Source organism: Schistocerca serialis, chromosome 5, assembly GCF_023864345.2.
Source record: "Schistocerca serialis cubense isolate TAMUIC-IGC-003099 chromosome 5, iqSchSeri2.2, whole genome shotgun sequence".
NCBI lineage: Eukaryota > Metazoa > Arthropoda > Insecta > Orthoptera > Acrididae > Schistocerca > Schistocerca serialis.
Window position 1 is genome coordinate 797,487,836 of NC_064642.1, and position 20,725 is coordinate 797,508,560.

A 20,725-nucleotide genomic window follows, 5' to 3' on the forward strand; every position below is an offset into this window, starting at 1 on the left:
TTGAGTACACCATCGCAGGCGCTCCTGTCTGTGATGCGGCGTCAAGGGTAACCGCAGTCATGGTATCCTAACTGATAGTCCATGCTGCTGCAAACGTCGTCGAACTGTTCGTGCAGAGCGTTGTTGTCTTGTAAACGTCCCCATCTGTTGACTAAGGGATCGAGACGTGACTGCACGACCCGTTACACCCATGTGGGTAAGATGCCTGTCATCTATACTGCTAGTGACACGAGGCCGTTGGCATCCAGCACGGCGTTCCGTATTACCCTCATGAATCCACCGATTCCATATTCTGCTAACTGTCATTGGATCTCGACCGACGCGAGCAGCAATGTTGCGATACGATAAACCCCAATTGCGATAGGGTACAATCCGACCTTTATCAAAGTCGGAAACGTGATGGTACCCATTTCTCCTGCTTACACGAGGTATCACAACAACGCTTCACCAGGCAACGCCGGTCAACTGCTGTTTGTGTACGAGAAACCGGTTGGAAACATTTCTCATGTCAGCACGTTGTAGGTGTCGCCACTGGCACCAAACTTGTGTGAATGCTCTGAAAAGCTAACCATTTGCATATTACAGCTTTTTGCTGTCGGTTAAATTTCGCGTCTGTAGCACGTCATCTTCCTTGTGTAGCCATTTCAGTGGCCAGTACTGTAAAAATGAAGTAGTGCACGACGTCGATTTTGACCTGGTGATGGCATTTTCCAACCGGGGGATGGTAACTGTACTAATAGTGGTTACAACGTCCTCCGCCAACGGATAGCGTAGTGCCACACGTACCAGAGCGCCATCCATGACTACCCTTTATGTGGGAATTCCCACAGCCAGAAGGCTCAGTGTGGAGCAAACGTGTGAAGCAAGCAGGCAACCATGCCACGGAGATGCAATCGTGCTTCCTACAGCCAAATGAATGAGTTTGAAAAGGATCAGACTGTGGCCTTCCAATTGGTGAGATGGTCCTTCGGGAGAATTGCTACACAATTTGGACACGCTGCATCCACTGTGCAACGATGCTGGTATCAATGGTCACGTGACCTTTCTCACACCGTAGTGGAGGTTCTGGGCGTTCACGCATCACAGACTCCCGCCTGGATCTCTGTATTGTAAGGGCAGCACTGGCAGATCAGCTCGTACAGCTACCGCAGCGCAGATAACATGGCTTGTGAGCCCACACGTCTCAACACGAGCTGTTCGGAGCCGGTCTTCAGCAGTAGGTCTACGCCCACGCACACCTCTAGCCCGGCTTCCACTCAGGCCACAGCCTAGACGCGCACGGCTCGACTTGTGCTGTCAGAGGATCACTTGTAAGATGGAATGGCGCGCCGTGGTCTTCAGCGACGAAAACAGATTCTGCTTGCACGCATGTGGTGGTCATTTGGGCGTACGACGTAGACCTGGTGTACGCTGTTTCGTAGAGTCCATTCACGGAAGACATGCGGCCCCATCCCAGGACTTAGGGTATTGGGTGCGATAAGCTAAAACTCTCTCTCACATTTGATATTTCTGGAGGAGACTTTAAAAAGCTCTCGGTATCCGCAGAATGTTATTGACCCATTCTATTGTCGTTATTGCAGTAGGAAGGTGATGTGTTGTTCCGACGCGATAATGCACGCCCACACACTCCTCGAGAAACTCAACGTGCTCATCAAGATGTGCAGCAACTTCTCCGGCCAACCAGATCCCTGTACTTCTCTCCAGTCGGGCATGTGTGGGATATGATGGGACGAGAAGTGGCTAGTACGACTTGTCAAGCAACAACACTTCCAAAACTATGCCAACTGGTCGAGCAAGAGTGGCAGAACGTATGTCAGGACAGTATTCGCCACCTGTATGATCGACTGAATGCAGGAGACAGCGGCTGCATTGCCGCCTCTGCACTGCCGCACGTGGTGGTTACAGCACGTGCCAGTATGGGTGTTTCACGAAGGGTCGATGCCTGGTACCTCAGAACAGCTTGTGCTCTTGATCTGCAAACGTAATCATTTCACGTACTCAGTATGCACTGCTCCAACAATAAATCATGGAAAGGTTGTACTATTTTTACTGGCTCTGTAATTAAGGCGATGATGGCCAATGATCTCTTCAGTGCAGATGCACACTAAGCTCTAAATCTTAAGGGAATCGGCGAGATACCATGAGTTATGAGGCTAACGAGCAAGGGCACTACCTCAGTAGTGTGTGGCGTAAGTTGAGAATTTGGATCTGACAGGGAGCGCGGTTGTAGCTACCACTGCGTCCGGATGGTGTAGTGGTCAGCGCATCTGCCTAGTAGGCAAGAGAGCTGGGTTCGATTCCCGATCTGGTACAACTGTCTAACTTGCCGCATTAATCAGTGTCCACTGGCAGCTAATGCATTTAATTCTTTTGTGTCTGGACTTACAATTTAATCTGGGTGTTTGTTCTTCTTCCGACGTTGTCCGATCGTCGGCCGGCGTCGGAGTGGATCGGACTGGGAGAAATGTAGGTGTAGTCTTAGACACTTACATAATGCAATTACTACACCAAGGGGCCTCACAGTATCTAACATTACTATCACGCAATACCACGGATGCTAAAGGATTTCGCAACATGTACCATTACCAATAAGCAACAGAACGGCTGTATATTAAAAGTGGGAACTGAATGTAGGTGGGAAACAGAAGTGTACTTACTGCCAATCGTTCAGCCGCATCCCGCTTTCAACGCCGAAAATGCTGCGGCATGTCTGAGTACTGGCCCTAAAGATAAAAGTTTCAGTTTAGTTTCATTTTATATTACCAAATAATGCTTACTAATTTTTTGATTTATCCTGATAGTATTAGTAATTTCATGCCTCGTCTTAAACTGCAATAACAGTTACACTTAAGAAAAGTTACAAGTTCGTTGTCTTTCTTTGTTTTCAAATGAATCTTACAACTGTATTTAAAGCTCTTACCTAAAATGTTTCCATATGTACAGGTGTTTAAAAGAAAGTGTCTCATATTCTTACAGTAAGTAACTTCGTATAATGATGTGGCTGGAATTCAGTCTCTTTTGAGATATGCGCAGTTGAAGATTCGCAGTTCTTGGCCTATATTTTGTATACGTATGAGGTAAGATTCACAAGTGATGGCAACTAAATTATTACAATACTCACATCTGAGCAGATACGGATGCTCCAGTTGCAGTGGAGGTGAGACATCAGGATCTCGTCAGCTTCAGAGTCTCGGCAAGAATCGTCGGTGACAAGACATTCGAAGCATACACGATACCAAAGGTATTAACGTGCGCTACGTATCACCGACTTTTGTGCGATGAGTTACCAGCACCCTTGCAGAAATTGACCTCCGAAAAGACAACGACTGTGTTTTGTGCACGACTGACGATCTCCACATTTTCTACTGATCTTGCAACAGGACCTCACCGCAACGTTTCGTAAGTGATGGATTGGTCGAGAAATTCCAGTAGCATAACCTCGCTGTTCATTGGATTTGAACTCACTGGATCTCTGGATATGGGGACATTCAAAGACACTTGTGTATGCCTGATACATCCACAACCTGCAGACATTACAGGAGCATGTGACAAATGCATGTGACGCATTTGAAATGGAGGAAGGTGTATCTGAAAGAGTGCGTGATTTACTGTTAAAAAGGAGCCGAATAATGCGACACAGTACGTGGTAAGCAAGCACGTCCGGCTAGCCGTGCGGTCTAACGCGCTGCTTTCCGAGCGGGCAGGCGTACCGGTCCCCGTCACGAATCAGCTCTGCAGCTTAGTATCGAGATCAGGTGTGCCGATCAGCCTGTGGCTGGTTTTGAAGGCGGTTTTCCACCTACCTCGGCAAATGCGGGCTGCCTTCCCATATTCCACCTCAGTTACACTATGTCGGCGATTACTGCACAAACATTGTCTCCATGTACGCGTACACCATAATTACTCTACCACGCAAACAGTTGGGGTTACCCTCGTCTGGCCACGAGTGGCCGAACTGCACAATGACCCTGGATTCGGTGTGAGGCGCCGGTGGGGCGGATGGACTGCTGTGGAGTGTTGTGCGGTTGTGAACCACTGAGGGCTACGGCGGGGCGAAGCCTCTCCGTCGTTTCTAGGTCCCCGGTTTAAACACACAATACATAATACGTGGTATGCAATGTGCACTGCCTATAGTGTCTACTTGTACATAACAGATGTATGGGAATGAGAGGATGGACTGGATGATATTTTGCCATAAAATGGTTTCCGGACATGTGATTACAGGAACTTCGTTCTAGTTTTCACGAACACTACTTCCTGTAGGAATATGTGACTGTATCTCAAAACCCAGCATTACCATTCCGTGTACCGTTGAGCACATCTAAAAGTCCGAGCGAAAAGCAACGACAACAGCTCCAGTTCATCACATAGTCTTACCGAACTTCATCGTTCGGAAAACATATTAAGGTAAAACACTGCAGGATAACCTCCTACCACTCTTCCATAGGCCAATGATCTTGTTCTCGTCACTGTAAGTGACTACATATTCAGACTTACGATCGCGCCGTTCTGAACAGAAGTAGAACCACGAGAGCGGAGTTGTATTGCCTCAATATGTACATTTTTATGTAAACGGCATAGCCTAATTTCCATTGTGTGTCGGAGAGCACTTTCTGCACCGATTATCATTTTCTTCCTTTCCTGGTCCATTCGCGACATCAACAGAACGACTGCTGGTAAGTATCAACAGTTCAGTGGCTACAGGTTGATACGCTCAGATTTATTAAATGAATGTTGTTGGTCCTATTCTTCTTCTACGTTTTCCTTTGTGATATAAACCCACACACGTGTACAAAAGCTAAATCTACTGCATAAACAGCACCAATTAAACCATCTCGTAAACACCCCTCTCTTTGCGTATACCTTTGTTTCCGCTAAACTTTACAGAAAGTTTTGCATAAGCTATATCATGACTGTAACAATCTGTCTCAAACATGTGACCTTTTACACATATCCTCACTTTCAGAACCAAATCAATGTCTTATCTTTTCAAGTAACGGTAGCTACATGTTCAATCCTCTGAACATTGTTAACTGTTACTGTCGTAACTTACTAACCACAAATTTGGACACATATAATCATCATTTCCTCCATTAGTTTCTTTAATATTGTTTTACACGTTTTCCTATCTGTGCTGCACCAATTCTTGTTTATTTTCCATAAATCTGTGTATCTTTTCTAGTGTTACCATCATCTGGTTGGTTGAAAATCTAAAACGTCCGGTCCGATGCACTGGAAGATCTTAATTCACTTGTCAAACAAGTATAAAATAATGAAACAAGTAAATAATATTTTACAATCTTCCATTTGTCTGTTGTTCAATCTGTCTGTCTTCTCTTTTTTCAAACATAAAATAAAAGTAATGCTGCAAGGTTTTCCTTGATTGTGAGTACAGTAAAACTCCGTCCAGATATTCCAAACTGAACCCTCCTTTGCCCCACTCACAGCTTGCTGATATTTGGCTGAGAAACATCTGACTCTCAAGTAGATGGTATTCGAACAGTCCGCTCCGCCTAGAGAGTGAAGAGCAGTAGAAAACAGGTTCTGTTCCACATAGATATTTCCTCTGCACCACTCCCAAAATACTGACATATTTAACTATATTTAACTGAAAGCATCAACAACACTTTAATGCACCGAAGCTCTGAGACCCGGCTCTATTTCTCAGTTAGGACAAGGAAAAGTACAAAAGAAATAGTACGTACTCGTTACCTTTTGTTCTCTTTGTCACGTATCTTGTAGCTACTTTAGAAAACAGCTGTGAGAAGTAGCCTCTCAGAAATACCAAAACACAATAACTTGAACAAAAGATGCATTCGCTTCGCAGTAAGGTACACTACACATGTGACTACACACTGAGGTGACAAATCTCATGGGATAGCGATATGCGCGTATACAGATGATGGAGGTATCGCGCACACAAGGCATAAAAGGGCGGTGCACTGGCGGAGCTGTCCTTTGTACTCAGGTGATTCAAGTGGAAAAATGTCCGATGTGATTAAGGCCGCAGGACGGGAAATAACAAATGGTTCAAATGGCTCTGAGCGTTATGTTACTTAATTTCTGAGGTCATAAGTCCCCTAGAACCTAGAACTACTTCAACCTAACTAATCTAAGGACATCACACACATCCATGCCCGAGGCAGGATTCGAACCTGCGACCGTAGCGGTCGTGCGGTTCCAGACTGTAGCGCCTAGAACCGCTCGGTCACTCCGGCCGGTGGGGGAATTAACAGACTTTAAACGGGATGGTAGCGGAAGCCAGAAGCATGGGGCATTCAATGTCGAGAATCGTTAGTCGATTCAAAGTTCCGAAATCCACAGTGTGAAGAGTGTGGCGAGAACAAATTTCAGACATTACGTCTCACCACCACCACCCAGTGGCCGGCGGTCGTCTTAACGACCAAGAGCAGCGGCGTTTGTGTAGAGTTTTCAGTGCTAACAAACAAGCAACATTGCGCGATATAACCACAGAAATCAGTGTGGGACGTATGACGAATATATACATGAGTACACGGCGGTGAAATGGGGCGTTAATGGGCTATGGCAGCGGACGACCAGCGCTAACAGCAAGACATCACCTGCAGAGCCTTTCCTGGGCTCGGAACCGTGTCGGTTGGACGCTAGACGAACGAAAATTAGTGGCCTGGTCGGATGAGTCCTGATTTCAGGTGATAATAGCTGATGGCCGGGTCCGAGTGTGGTGCAGACCTCACAAATCCGTGGACCCGAGTTGACAATAAGGCATTCCGCAAGCTGTTGGTGGCTTCATAATGGTGTGGGCTGTGTTTACATGGACTGGACTGCATCCCCTGGTCCAACTTAATCGATCACTGACGAAATGATTATGTTCGGCTACTTGGCGAGCATTTTCAGCCATTCATAGACTTCATCCCCCCAAACTACGATGGAATTTATAAGAATAACAATACGCAATGTAATTTCTTCATCTTATACACATTTTCAAACAATGGAAACTCCAAGTAGGAACACACACACACACACACACACACACACACACACACACACGTCTCTCTCTCTCTCTCTCTCTCTCTCCCTCCCTCCCTCCCTCCCTCCCTCCCTCGCCCCCCCCCCTCATTTCAGCCATTCATGGACTTCATCCACCCAAACTACGATGGAATTTTTAAGAATAACAATACCCCATTTTCCCAGGCCACAATTGCTCGCGACTGGTTTGAAGAACATTCTGAATAATTTGAGTTAAAGATCTGACAATCCACATCGCCCGGCGTGAAACCCATCGGACATTTATGGCACGTAACTGAGAGGTCGTTTCGTGCACAGACCCCTCTACTGGCAACACTTTCGCAATTATGGACCCCTACAGAGGCAGCATGGGTCAGTATTTCTGCCTTCATTTCTGCCCTACGTCTGACAAAAGGACGTCCGACACGATAATAGGAACACAGTTACTCAAACTGGTGGCACTAACGTGCATTTCGTGCTACTGTTTCAGCGTCATGATCGGCCTCATCTTAATGCGGCTGTTGGGCGCGTTAACATGGGGCTGGAGAAAGCACTGGTGGCAGACGACATGGGCCATATTTCAATGGTGCCAGTTGAGTCCATCAGTAGATGGGGTTTTACTAGGCATGGCCTGCACCTCAATAGGTATGGGATGGGGAGACTGACAAAGCTGATAGGTGACAGTGTAGTGGGTGGTGGTGGGGTCACTCATGGAAAAACTCCTGTAGCAGTTGGTGTTAGAGTTGCAACTTTTTTTAGATTACGTCAGCTGAAAGGTATACCTGCTTAAAGGAAGTCCCTCAACCTAAGGGCTCACCTTCAGAGGACGTCATGTTTCAAAGTAGATAAGGAATTAGCATATTTCATCAAAATATAAGAGGTACTGGAGATAAAGTTAATTGACTCCTCTTAGATGTTGACTCTGAAATTATTGGTATATCGGGGCACCACTTAAATAATTTGGCAATTCAGAGGCTTCCTTTACCAGGATACAGATTAGCTGACTTTTTTTCAAGGAGTTCTTTACGGGGTGGGGAAGTGCTCGTGTACGTAAAAAACAGTATTCCATTTGAGTCCATAGAAGTATCACGGCACTGCACGAAACAGATATTTGAATGTTGTTCAATTAAATATGAATTTTGTGTATGATGGTGCAAGAAAAAGAATGTTAGAACGTTTCCTAAATTTGTACGATTTGATTCAACTGTGTTTTTTCCAACTAGGGTGCAGGGAAACAGTAGCACAGACATTGACTGTATTTTTATTCACTCTTCATTACTAGATGGGCTTTCTGTTAGTAAAAGGGTGAATGGTCTTTCATACCGTGATGCACAAATTTTAACACTAAAGTGCTTTTGTACTCAAACGAATGTGACATATAATTACAAAGTGTGTAGGAAAGTGAATCCAACAGCAACAGAGAGTTCTTTAAAGCTCGTAAAGGGACAAGAGTGGCAGTACGTCTATAGTAGCGATAACATAGACGACAAATATAATGCTTTCCTTAACACATTCCTCATGCCCTTTGAGAGTTGCTTTCCATTAGAACGTTCTAAACGGGGTACTAGAAGTAATGGACAGCCCAGTTGGCTGACTAGTGGGATAAGGATATCCTGTAGAACAAAGCGGGAATTACATCAAAATGTTAGAAGTAGTCACAATCAAGCCTCAGTAGCCCATTACAGGCGGTATTGTAAGTTGCTTAAAATGTTATTAGGAAGGCAAAGAGTATGTGGTACGCAAATAGAATAGCTAATTCACAGGATAAAATTAAAACCATATGATCAGTTGTGAAGGAAGTGTCCGGTCAGCCTCACAGAGTTGACGATGTAAAGTCAGTTCGTAGTAAAAGTATTTCTGTTAATGATAAGTCAGATATATGTGCAATATTTAACCATCATTTTTTGAGCGTTGCTGGTGAATTAAATAAAAAATTAGTTTCTACAGGGAATCATATAACTCTCTTTGCAAATGCTTTTCCTAGATTGATATCTGAAATACTCCCCTGTGATACAGACAAGGAGGAGATTGAGTCAATAATTAAATCAATGAAGACTAAGGACTCTCATGGATATGATGGAGTGCCTAGCAGAATATTAAAGTAATGCACTGCTCATGTTAGCCCTGTATTTAGCCATATTTGTAATTTTTCCTTTAGGAATGGTCAGTTTGCTGAACGATTAAAGTACTCAGTAGCAAAGTCGCTTTATAAAAAGGGAGAAGTGGACAATGTAGACAATTTTAGACCTATTTCTATGGCATCAGTGTTTGCTAAAGTTATTGAAAAGGCTGTGTATATAAGGATAATTGATCATTTTATATTAAACTATTTGCTATCTTGTGTGCAGTTCGGCTTTAGCAATCCTCGCTCAAGATGTTTAGGATAAATGATTCATTTAGTAAGTTATTACGTGGGTGTGAAATTCGTGGTTAGCAAAATATTGTTTCGCAAGACATTTTAAGATAACCATGAATGTATTCAGGAAATAGTTACATTACTTTTGTCATTTTTAAATGTACGTAATGTAGAAATAACGTATTGTCAAAGCTGTTTAGTGCATCGATAAAGTTTTGTGCATCGTACCTGTGTCCATCTCATTGTTAACGGTAGTGCCTAAAAGAAGGAAGAAGTGTTCACTCAAATGTAACTGAAATTCTTCAACTGTGTGTTTTCTGAGGTTCCCCTACGCTCTGTCATGAAGCATGTTACTTCATTTCCATTCCAATGTATCTTTACATTCAGATAGGTTTTTTGTTTCCTTGACCACGAACTTACATATTTCAGCTTGATGGTTGACAGGTTACCGAGTATGATTAGTTTCTTAAATCCTTATGCATGCGTTGCACTTAGCTTGATTTATTCAGTAGGCATATGTTTAGCAGCGCATTGCACTGAATCTGTATTTGTTTGAGATCTACATGCTGTTTACTGATTTGTTACAGGCACTATGGCATAGCAGAGAAAAGCAGATCTTCGTTTTACAGGCAGGGTTACAATTTTATGGCCTTGATTAACAATTCTTAGATATGTTTAGGAAACAGTGATTATTGATCATTTTCTATATGATTCCAAAGTTGTCTCCGTAACTACGCGTAGACAGATAATAGGTTTTGGAGATTTAGTTTTAGTATACGAATATCATGTATTACATTAGTACAATGGTAATCATCAATAAGTTTTCGTCAGAACAAGCAACAGATACCTAGCTATACCCACAGATGCTAGGTGATATCCCATCATACATTTAGAGGTTTTCATTTAAATAAACATTACATCTTACGTTCACAAGAGATGCAGTGCCACCTTGGATTTTAGAATGTTGCAATTTAGATGATTCCACATAAGTTACAGAGTAAAAATGACATTATTATCATAGTTAGATCATCACATATACGCTGAAGCACAAAATTAGAACGTGTCATCTACATCTACATCCATACTCCGCAAGCCACCTGACGGTGTGTGGCGGAGGGTACCCTGAGTACCTCCATCGGTTCTCCCTACTATTCCAGTCTCGTATTGTTCGTGGAAAGAAGGATTGTCGGTATGCTTCTGTGTGGGCTCTAATCTCTCTGATTTTATCCTCATGGTCTCTTCGCGAGATATACGCAGGAGGGAGCAGTATACTGCTTGACTTTAACAAAAGCCCGTACCGAGCTACTGAGCGTCTCTCCTGCAGAGTCTTCCACTGGAGTTTATCATCTTCGTAACGCTTTCGCGATTTCTAAATGATCCTTTAACGAAGCGCGCTGCTCTCCTTGGATCTTCTCTATCTCTTCTATCAACCCTATCTGGTACGGATCCCACACTGCTGAGCAGTATTCAAGCAGTGGGCGAACAAGCGTACTGTAACCTACTTCCTTTGTTTTCAGATTGCATTTCCTTAGAATTCTTCCAATGGATCTCAGTCTGGCATCTGCTTTACCGACGATCAACTTTATATGATCATTCCATTTTAAATCACTTCTAATGCGTACTCCCAGATAATTTATGGATTAACTGCTTCCAGTTGCTGACCTACTATTTTGTAGCTAAATGATAAGGGATCTATCTTTCTATGTATTCGCAGCACATTACACTTGTCTATATTGAGGTTCAATTGCCATTCCCTGCACCATGCGTCAATTCTCTGCAGATCCTCCTGCTTTTCAGTACAATTTTCCATTGTTACAACCTCTCGATACACCACAGCATCATCCGCAAAAAGCCTCAGTGAACTTCCAGTGTCATCCACAAGGTCATTTATGTATATTGTGAATAGCAACGGTCCTATGACACTGCCCTGCGGCACACCTGAAATCACTCTTACTTCGGAAGAGTTCTCTCCATTGCGCATGACATGTTGCGTTCTGTTATCTAGGAACTCTTTAATTCAATCACACAATTGGTCTGATAGTCCATATGCTCTTACTTTGTTCATTAAACGACTGTGGGGAACTGTATCGAACGCATTGCGGAAGTCAAGAATCACGGCATCTATCTGTGAACCCGTGTCTATGGCCCTCTGAGTCTCGTGGACGACTAGCGCGAGCTGGGTTTGACACGACCGTCTTTTTCGAAACCCATGCTGATTCCTACAGAGTAGATTTCTAGTCTCCAGAAAAGTCATTATACTCGAACATAATACGTGTTCCAAAATTCTAAAACTGATCGACGTTAGAGATATAAGTCTATAGTTCTGCACATCTGTTCGACGACCCCTCTTGAAAACGGGGATGACCTGTGCCCTTTTCCAATCCTTTGGAACGCTACGCTCTTCTAGAGACCTACGGTACACCGCTGCAAGAAGGGGGGCAAGTTCCTTCACGTACTCTGTGTAAAATCGAACTGGTATTCCATCAGGTCCAGCGGCCTTTCCTCTTTTGAGCGATTTTAATTGATTCTCTACCCCTCTGTCGTCTATTTCGATATCTACCATTTTGTCATCTGTGCGACAATCTAGAGAAGGATCTAGGAGATACAAAGCTTCATTACGTTATGAACTACAGACGTTGCAGGGTTACCCTTGGCAGCTAGGCAAATGCTGGAACTGGTAATACCTTCCCAAATATTCCCATTTGGGATCCTCTTTGTCCCACTGTCCGATGCAAGGTGTATGATAACGAACACTTTGCTACACTGTTCACCGCGGGTAGCGAAAACTATAAGAAATACACTGCCTGACAAGAAAGTAAAGCACCTAGAAGACGTGATTGGATGTCAATGTAAATTCGTCTACGTACGCGCCATCGGCAGGTAGGAAATGATTAGACTTGCACTTCCCTACGACTGGTAGAACCTCCGCCAGCCAGCATGGTCAATGTTGTTGCCAGGTCTTGTAAGGTATATAAGAGAAGAGTAAAGCGCCAGTCGTAGAGCGATCACGCTGAAGGACATCGAGATGCTTCATACTCATATGAGACAGTAGCTGACGGAGTTTGGAAGGGGTCTCGTTGTGTCAAGGTTCCGGTCCACCACATTTGATCACCACATGAGAAGATGGCTGTATTGGTGCACCAAGCAAGATAGCTGTATTGGTGCACCAACCTCATCGTAACCTCTTCCTATCTGTGCCTACCATCCGTAAACAAGTAATGGAGCGCGTGCAACATTCTGGGTCATCTCGCACCGTTGGTCTTAGACTAGCAGCAGAGAGACTAGAGACTCAACCTCCTATGGGCAGCCCACCGCTTACATCGCAACACCAACGGCTGTATATGGAGTGGCGCCGTGACAGCAGAGCTGGACTGCTGGAAAATGGCGTCGCAATGTGTTCAGGATGAATCACGTTTGCGCACCACACCTGATAACCATTGACAGCGACTACGGCGATGACCTGGTGAGAGGTGCCATTCTTCCAGTGTTTTCGAGACGCACAGCGGTGTTACTCTTGGCGTCGTGTTGTGGGGATCTGTCAGGTATGACTTCGGGTCACGGGTAATGGTGACTGAATGACCTGTGATAGCTGGGTGGTACGTCACAGGCATCCTTGGGCTCCATGCACTTCTTCTCATCATGGTGCCATATTTCAAGAAAACAATGCTCATTCCCACATGGCATGCGTCTGTATGAACTGATTGTATCATGTAAATTTGCAAATTTGTCGTACGTTCCTACGGGACCAAACTGCTGAGGTCATCGGTCCCTAGGCTTACACACTACTTTATCTAACTTAAACTAACTTACTCTAAGGACAACACACACAACCATGCCCGAGGGAGGACACGAACCTCCGATGAGGTGAGCAGCGGAAAACGTGACATGGCTCCGCGGACCACACTGTTACGCCGCGCGGCGTTGTACCATGTTGAAGTGCTTCCGTGTCCCGAAAGTGTCCAGATCTCTACACCGTGTGGGACCAGCTCGGACGTCAAGTCGTCTCAGTACCAGTGTCGAGGATATCAAGGAAGAGTTGCAGCAGTTCTGAGCCAGGTTGCTGCAGGAGAGGATACAGTGGCTTCACAAACGAACCGGCGGATGCAGCCTGGCAGGCGATGAGGTGTGGGGGATGAGGGGACAGCGTGCAACGTCATAATGGGTTCATACCGCTAAGCTCTTTGCAAATTTGAATCGATTTCCTGATGTAAAGTCACATACACTTTCAATCTAGTAAGTTTATTTCGTTTGTTCCCGTTCTATGTGCTTCACTTTCTTTGTGACGCAGTGTATGTATAATTCCTTTCCAATGAAACAAGACGAAAACGAGAGGAACATTTTGCTAGAAATACTAAGTGGCCTGGCAGTCGTAAGTGAATCAAACAGTAGTTGATACAAATCTTACCAGTAAAAGTTCCAGTCATCTTCTGGTTCAACCGCTCTCCATCCGCGTTTCTGGAAGTTGACGTCCAGCACAAGTTTTTCCAGGTCATTGCAGTAGTGGACTTTCATGTTGCCTGTGAACGCAAAAGAAAGCGTAAGTGGAAGGAACAGAGGTACAAAACCCTTACAAGAATATACTCTGATAGAAAAAAGGTCGCTGCACCGAAAAATAATTAAGGTGCAGTCACGAAACTCTGGGAATACATTTGTCTAGGTAACATAAATACTACAAACATGGGTCCGAAAATGCATACATTTTGCGATAAAGACATGTTTACAGGAGGTGTTAGCCAGCCGCTGTTGCCGAGCGGTTCTAGGCGCTTCAGTCCGGAACCGCGCTGCTGCTGCGGTCGCAGGTTCGAATCCTCTCTCGGGTATGGATGTGTGTGATGTCCTCATGTTAGTTAGGTTTAAAGTAGTTCTAAGTCTAGGGGACTGATGACCTCAGATATTAAGCCCCATAGTGCTTAGAGCCATTTGAACTGAACAGGAGGTGCTCAACGTGGCGTCGATTCATGAAGACGCTCCCGTCTGCCCTCCGGCGTAAGGAAGTACACCCGACTGTTACTGTATCAGCTGGTCAGCACTGAAGATCGTGTCCGACCATCGTTGATAGGCGTGGCGTAGACCAGTTCATTCAAGTGTACTCCTAATGAAAAGCCTAGGGGGTTGACGTCTGGGCAATGAGCAGGCTAAGGTGTGCAGGTGTGCGCCTGCCACCCCCCCCCCCCCCCCCCCCCCCCCGCTTCACACACCCCTCCCAACGACCCCTGTCTTGAAACTTTTGCGTCAGATTATCGCGCACACTATGACGTAAGTGCGTTGGTGTGCCATCATTGATGAACCACATTTGTAATGGTTGCTGTTGCGGCACAGTCTCCAACAAGGTAGGTAACACATTAATGAGGGAGTCCAGGTACTGCGCCCCAGTCAACCTTTGTGGTGGCAATTATGGCCCTATTAATCAATCGCCAAGTACACCTGCCCATATGTTGATTGAGAATCGGTGTTGATGCCCTCTTTCCTGAATTGCGTGGGGATTTTCACCTGCCTACATTTGCTGGTTACGGAAATTCAAAGCACCCACCTCATTGGTAAATAAAATCTCGCATGTGAACAGTGGATTTGCGGCACACTTCTGTGAGTACTTCAGCAACACTTGCTCGGGTACCTATACCGAAATTCCGGGCAACGCCGACCTGCTTTGAAGCTTTGCAGAAGTACTCAGATGGTATACAAATAGTTTTGACAATGGTTACTACGTGGTGTAAAGAGACAAATAAAATGGCCTTTTGATATTCACTGTACGTTGACAACCCACGTTGTGACGTTCTGGTTGACAGAACCTACTGATGTGACCAGTTCGATTTGCCCAAGTTTAGTGTCAGCATATGGTTTTGTTAATCGAAATGAACATCTTATGCTATTAAACAGCGGTAACAACACAGTTGATGAAGGAGTCCGGCATAATATTTCAAGAGGTCAGCGTCAAGCATACAAAAAAAGTAACGAACAAATTATTGTAAATTAGCAACGTCCAACGGAAGAAAGATTTATTTGTTTCGTACTAGTCCACTCATATAATTTGTTAATACCCTGCAATGGATTTTTGGCATTTTTTTCTCATTATCAGACGTTTTATTGCGCGCATATCAAAACAAATGTTGGTTCCAAAACTAACTGTTTGATGGTTTGTTGACTAAGTCTAATGCAATCTTGACGGTCGGTTCTTTTAACGGCTAATGGTGATAGCTTTTGGGTTTTGATGTAAGGCAGGCAGTTCCGTAACTGCGGAACTGCACATTGCAGTCCTTGTTGGTCGCATGAAAATATTTTATCATGATGAAAAATGTGTTAGTTTCAGAACTAACTTCTGTTTTCATATGCGCGCAATAAAACACCTGACAATAAGCAAAAAATGCCAAAAATCCAGTGCAGGGTATTAATAAATTATGTGAGAGGTAAAAGTACGAAACAAATAAAATAGTATATAAATGTGAGTGTGCAAATAAATAATTTGCTTAAGCATAGTTAAAAATATCTTTAAATATTTTTTTCTGTGTTTTATTTTGTACTCAAGAAGGGCCTCTCTACTTATTATTATACCTAAAATAATTTTTCTGACCACCTGTTAAAATACATTTATTACAAAATTTTCCCTGCCACGATTTCATGTGAAGTTTCTCAGACATGAAGTTGTGCAGTCACCACGTTATCTTAGAGAAACTAGAAGTTTCAGTCTTTGTATGCTTAAGGAACAAATGTTTTTCCTCATATTCAACTAAGAGGAGCTCACAGATCTGTGACGAGGAAACTTCTTCTATGTGGTGACAGCTTGGTATTACATGCATGAAAAAAAGTTACTCAGAAAAGTACTGTGCTAATAGCACAAGGCGGATGCGGAAAAAACAGGAAAACACTTTCTATTAATTTGTACGAAAAAGGATTATAATATTGTATAGGGTCCTTTCTCAGGTAAACTGGTGTCAAGTACAGGGATGAAGAGATAACACATTATGTGAAAAAGACGGTAAGTCAGTAGTGACGGACTGATATGTGGTCGAGATCAGGAAATCAATACCCACTAATATTTAATTCGTAGGGGAGAGTGTTGCACTTCGGGACACTACTCTGGCCTGCACCAGAAGTTTAATGTTTATCCTTATCACATTTCGAAATTACATCATTAACTTTACGTGTGCTGCGGCATTTTTCTGAAATTACAAAAATTGCTCTGGAAAATTAAGGTGTTTCCAAATGTGAAAACTGTTGCAGGGTACAATATGGTCATGTACGTACGAAAAATAATCTATTCAAATTTAAAAGTGTTGTGGTGGAAAGAAACTCCTCAATACTGTGTATAATGTTTTGCATTATTGCTCTACTACATACGAATAATCAGTAAGTTCATAATGGCTCAAATGGCTCTGAGCACTATGGGACGTAACATCTGAGGTCATCAGTCCCCTAGAAGTTAGAACTACTTAAACCTAACTAACCTAAGGACATCACACACATCCATGCCCGAGGCAGGAATTGAACCTGCGACCGTAGCAGTCGCGCGGTTCCGGACTGAAGCGCCTAGAACCGCTCGGCCACCGCGGCCGGCTAAATCAGTAAGTAAAATCAGATTAAGAAATATTATCAAAAATTAGTTACACGTTAAAAACTTTTTGAAATAGAAGCTATTGCACCTAACACAAATTTCAGTTTTTGAGACACAGAACACCATTAAGACATTAAAGAAACTCAGCTCATTTGTAAATATGATGTGTTTCACGGTAAAAAGGCATTCCGTTTCATAACAAAAGTTATTCCACTCTATTTTTCCAACTCTGTGGCACTGATGCAGCAACCGTGGTAAGGTTACAGATAGAATTCTGTCTTGGTTGCAATCAAGATGGATGTATTAGTTCTTCATTAGCGACGCCTTTCGCTAGTGTTGGAAGGCACCTTCAGACAACATAGCACTCCGTCTTCAGGCCACGAGTGGCCTACCGGAACCACCCGACCCCCGTTTCCATCCTCAGTGGAGGATGCGGATAGGAGGGGCGTGGGGGTCAGCACACCGCTCTCCCGGTCGTTATGATGGTATTCTTGACCGAAGCCGCTACTATTCGGTCACGTAGTTCTTCAATTGGCATCACGAGGCTGCGTGCACCCCGAAAAATGGCAACAGCGCATGGCGGCCTGGATGGTCACCCAATCAAGTGCCGACCACGCCCGACAGCGCTTAACTTCGGTGATCTCACGGGAACCGGTGTAGCCACTGCGGCAAGGCCGTTTCCTCAGACAATACGGGAAAACTACAAAACCCGGTACGAATATAATGGCCATATACCGAAATTCTAAAACAACGAACCATGGAAAAATTATTGAACCCTAAGACATAAAAGTTATCGGTTACAAGTTGCTTTTAGGGTGTACGGGGAGGGGGGAGGAATGGTGGCTAAAGAGTGTACTAGCTCCCATAGTATCCAATATAACAATTAACACTTATCGAACTATGGGTAAATAATCATCCCATGAAATGAGGAGGTAAACGAACAAAATTACACCCAGGAAAGAATGGGCCAAGTGTATGTATAACGCTAAGTTGGTGGTTCATAAAATTAGGTGCCCAGAATTTCCATCCCAATACATCGGCCAGCCGACGATGTCATTTACTGTTAGATTCAGCAAACAGTTGCTAACGAAGAAAGAGTAAATTAAAAAAATATTTCCCCTTCGCTGATCATCTTAACGCCTCATGCCATCAGTCCCTTAGTTTGGAAAATCCTATAATCCTGCACATAGAAAATAAAGGGCGAAAATTAAATTTACTTTTCGAAATTTCGAAACAAATTTGATTCAGGTCTCCGACGCTTTTCAACGAACTGTTACTGTCGAAAATTCAGGCGTTTTTTGATGCTATGATGCGCATCGTCAAAAGATTTTATGAATTTACCGGTACATTAGTTCTGACACTGGACGTTCTTCCCGATTGTTTGCACATAGCCTTCCGTCGTTAGAAATCCTAGCGTCGCCACCGGGGGAACTTACCGGTACTACAAAAACACCGCAGGCCTTAATTTTCGTATCATAGCACGTAAGGTTGCGCTCGTACAACAGATGTAAACAAGGCCTATTTTGTGTTTAAGGCGCGTCGTCTCCGCTTGCTAAGTCAAATAATGTCTGTGTTTGCTTCCTCCTATTGTACAAGGCCGTGGTTTACATATTTTAACAGTGTTCTTTTCCTTCTTCAGATGATTTTTTATGCTGTTGACAGAACCTGTATTCTAAAAATAAGTCACATTTGATTTTGCGATTGAGAGTTAACTTTTATTATCATTATTGGCTTGTGGTGTGTTACCACTTCACTGTAAGTCGTGACAAGGTAGGCTTCTGCCTGTTTCTCTTTCCTAATAATTGCTTATCCGGCCTGATGTCGTTCTTGTTTTAGGTTCAAATTGCGATCGCTGGCATTGTTCCGTATTTTAGCGTTATACATGCGCTTTTCCCATTCTTTTCTGGGTGTAATTAAATGCTTTTGGCTCTTGTTTTCATGAGACAATTTTTATATTTCATGGTATGGGAGCTAGTACACGCTTTAGCTACCATGTCGGCACTCCCAAAACACACTTTAGGAGCTGTAACTTTTATGGTGTGGAGTTGAAAAAATTTTACGTGGTTTGTGGCTTTAGAATTTTTGGGTTTTGTAATTTTCCTAGACTGTTTGAAGATGTCTTTCAATACAGGCAAAACGAAAAAGTAATAAATCCATCTTTATTTCAACCACGACTGAATTCTCTCTATTTCGTTTTGTGGTAGAAGGTGATGCACGACGACGATGTGTGGAACCGTCCACACGTTATGTAACTAGTTTCAAAAATATACAGAATTTTACTCAGCATAAAGCTCTGCAACTGAAGAATTATCAATATCATCAAAATAGCTTTACTATGTGGTACAGAACTTAAGTAGGTAGAAACTGCAATAATTACAAACGCTGCAGAAAACAAAACCTCGTGTCTTATAACAACAAAAACAGTGTCTTACAACAACAAAAACAGTACATAATGCCGGAAACTGCCCATGGCAATGTCTAGTGCGCATTCTTTCATGCGTTTCTAAAATCGGTCACTGGGTTGAAACACCGATCTGGAAACATCAAGTGTTCCTAGGAAGACTATCCTCCAATATAGAAGAAGCAATAACGGATATAAGGACTCAATTGATGTGGGTCGCGTTTGTCATATAAAAAAAAAAAAAAAAAAAAAAAAAATGCGTGGTTCGGCGAAAAGTGATCGAGAATTAAGTGCTTAACGATAGCGAAAATATGCTAATTCAGGGCTGTAAGATACACAAAAGCAAAATAAGACTAAATTAATGATTTTCCTTATATTTAAGGAGAGAATACGTTAGTTAAATAACTTGGGGGAGTTCCGTTGTCCATATATGACAAAAAAGAACTTCAGATACGCAGCTCCTCCATATTCTATCATCTGTCTGAGGCCACATCTCAATCACACTGTGGCTAATCTGCGGTCTGGTCATGAAAGTACCACTAGTTGGATACCTATGTCTTTAGACTTAACACTTTACATTTGTGTGTAAGTAAGGATTGAATGAAACTTCGTAAGGTATAAATCGCGTTGACTGAAGCTAGGTACACCAACTTGATCCATACTCTCGTCTACCTGCCTGTCGTTAGACACATACAGGCTCACACAGGATTCATGACAATAGAAAGCCCACGAAACTGAGGACATCGTTGCTCCCCAATCGATCCAGGTATTTGTGGCAGAGGTTACCTTTTGTACCCCTGTCACTTCGCCCTTTTCTTGTCCCAGTCATGAATGGTTTGCGAGAAGAACGACTACTGGTAAGCCGCCGTGTGAACCCGAATATCTGTGACTGTACCCTAACGGTCTTACACGTAACAGGAAGCTGCATACTGGTTGTCTCTTCCAGGAACGTAACCTCTAGGGATTTTACCACACTGCGATGCAGAACACCTCTGTTCCACCGTCTGCTACTGGAGTTGGCTGAGCATCTTCGCGCTCGTTAAACGAACATGAAACGCGCTGCTGTTCTTTGGATCTTCTCTATTTCCTTTACTTATCCTATCTGGTACGGGTCCCAAATTGAAAAGCAATATTTAAGCATTAGTCGAACGAAGGTTTTGTAAGATACTTTCGTTTTGGGTGGACCCTACTTCCTGAGGATTCTTCCAGTGAATCTCCTTCTTGCATCTGCCTTACCTGCAATTATTGTATGTCACGGATTCGCTTTAAATCGCTCCTTACACACACTGCTAGACATTTTACGGACGTGACTGCTGCCAGTGGTTGTTGTGCAATCGTGTAATCATACAATAATGGGTATTTCTTCCTGTTTACGTGCAATACCTTAGATTATTTTTTTATGTCGTGTGTCAGTTGCCATTCCCTGCACCAA

General features: G+C 43.5%; 1 protein-coding gene across 1 annotated transcript in view; it reads right to left on the reverse strand.

Annotated features, from left to right (window-relative positions):
* The window catches only part of LOC126482231 (polyglutamylase complex subunit TTLL1-like), an 87,813-nt gene extending 73,958 nt beyond the window's left edge, over positions 1-13,855 (reverse strand). The window contains exons 1-2 of the mRNA XM_050106210.1: positions 13,749-13,855; positions 2,658-2,723 (exon numbers count right to left, since the gene is read on the reverse strand). Coding sequence (XP_049962167.1) covers positions 2,658-2,723; positions 13,749-13,855 — 173 coding nt within the window. The remainder of the gene's footprint in view (positions 1-2,657; positions 2,724-13,748) is intronic.
* Between the last annotated feature and the right edge of the window lie 6,870 nt (positions 13,856-20,725).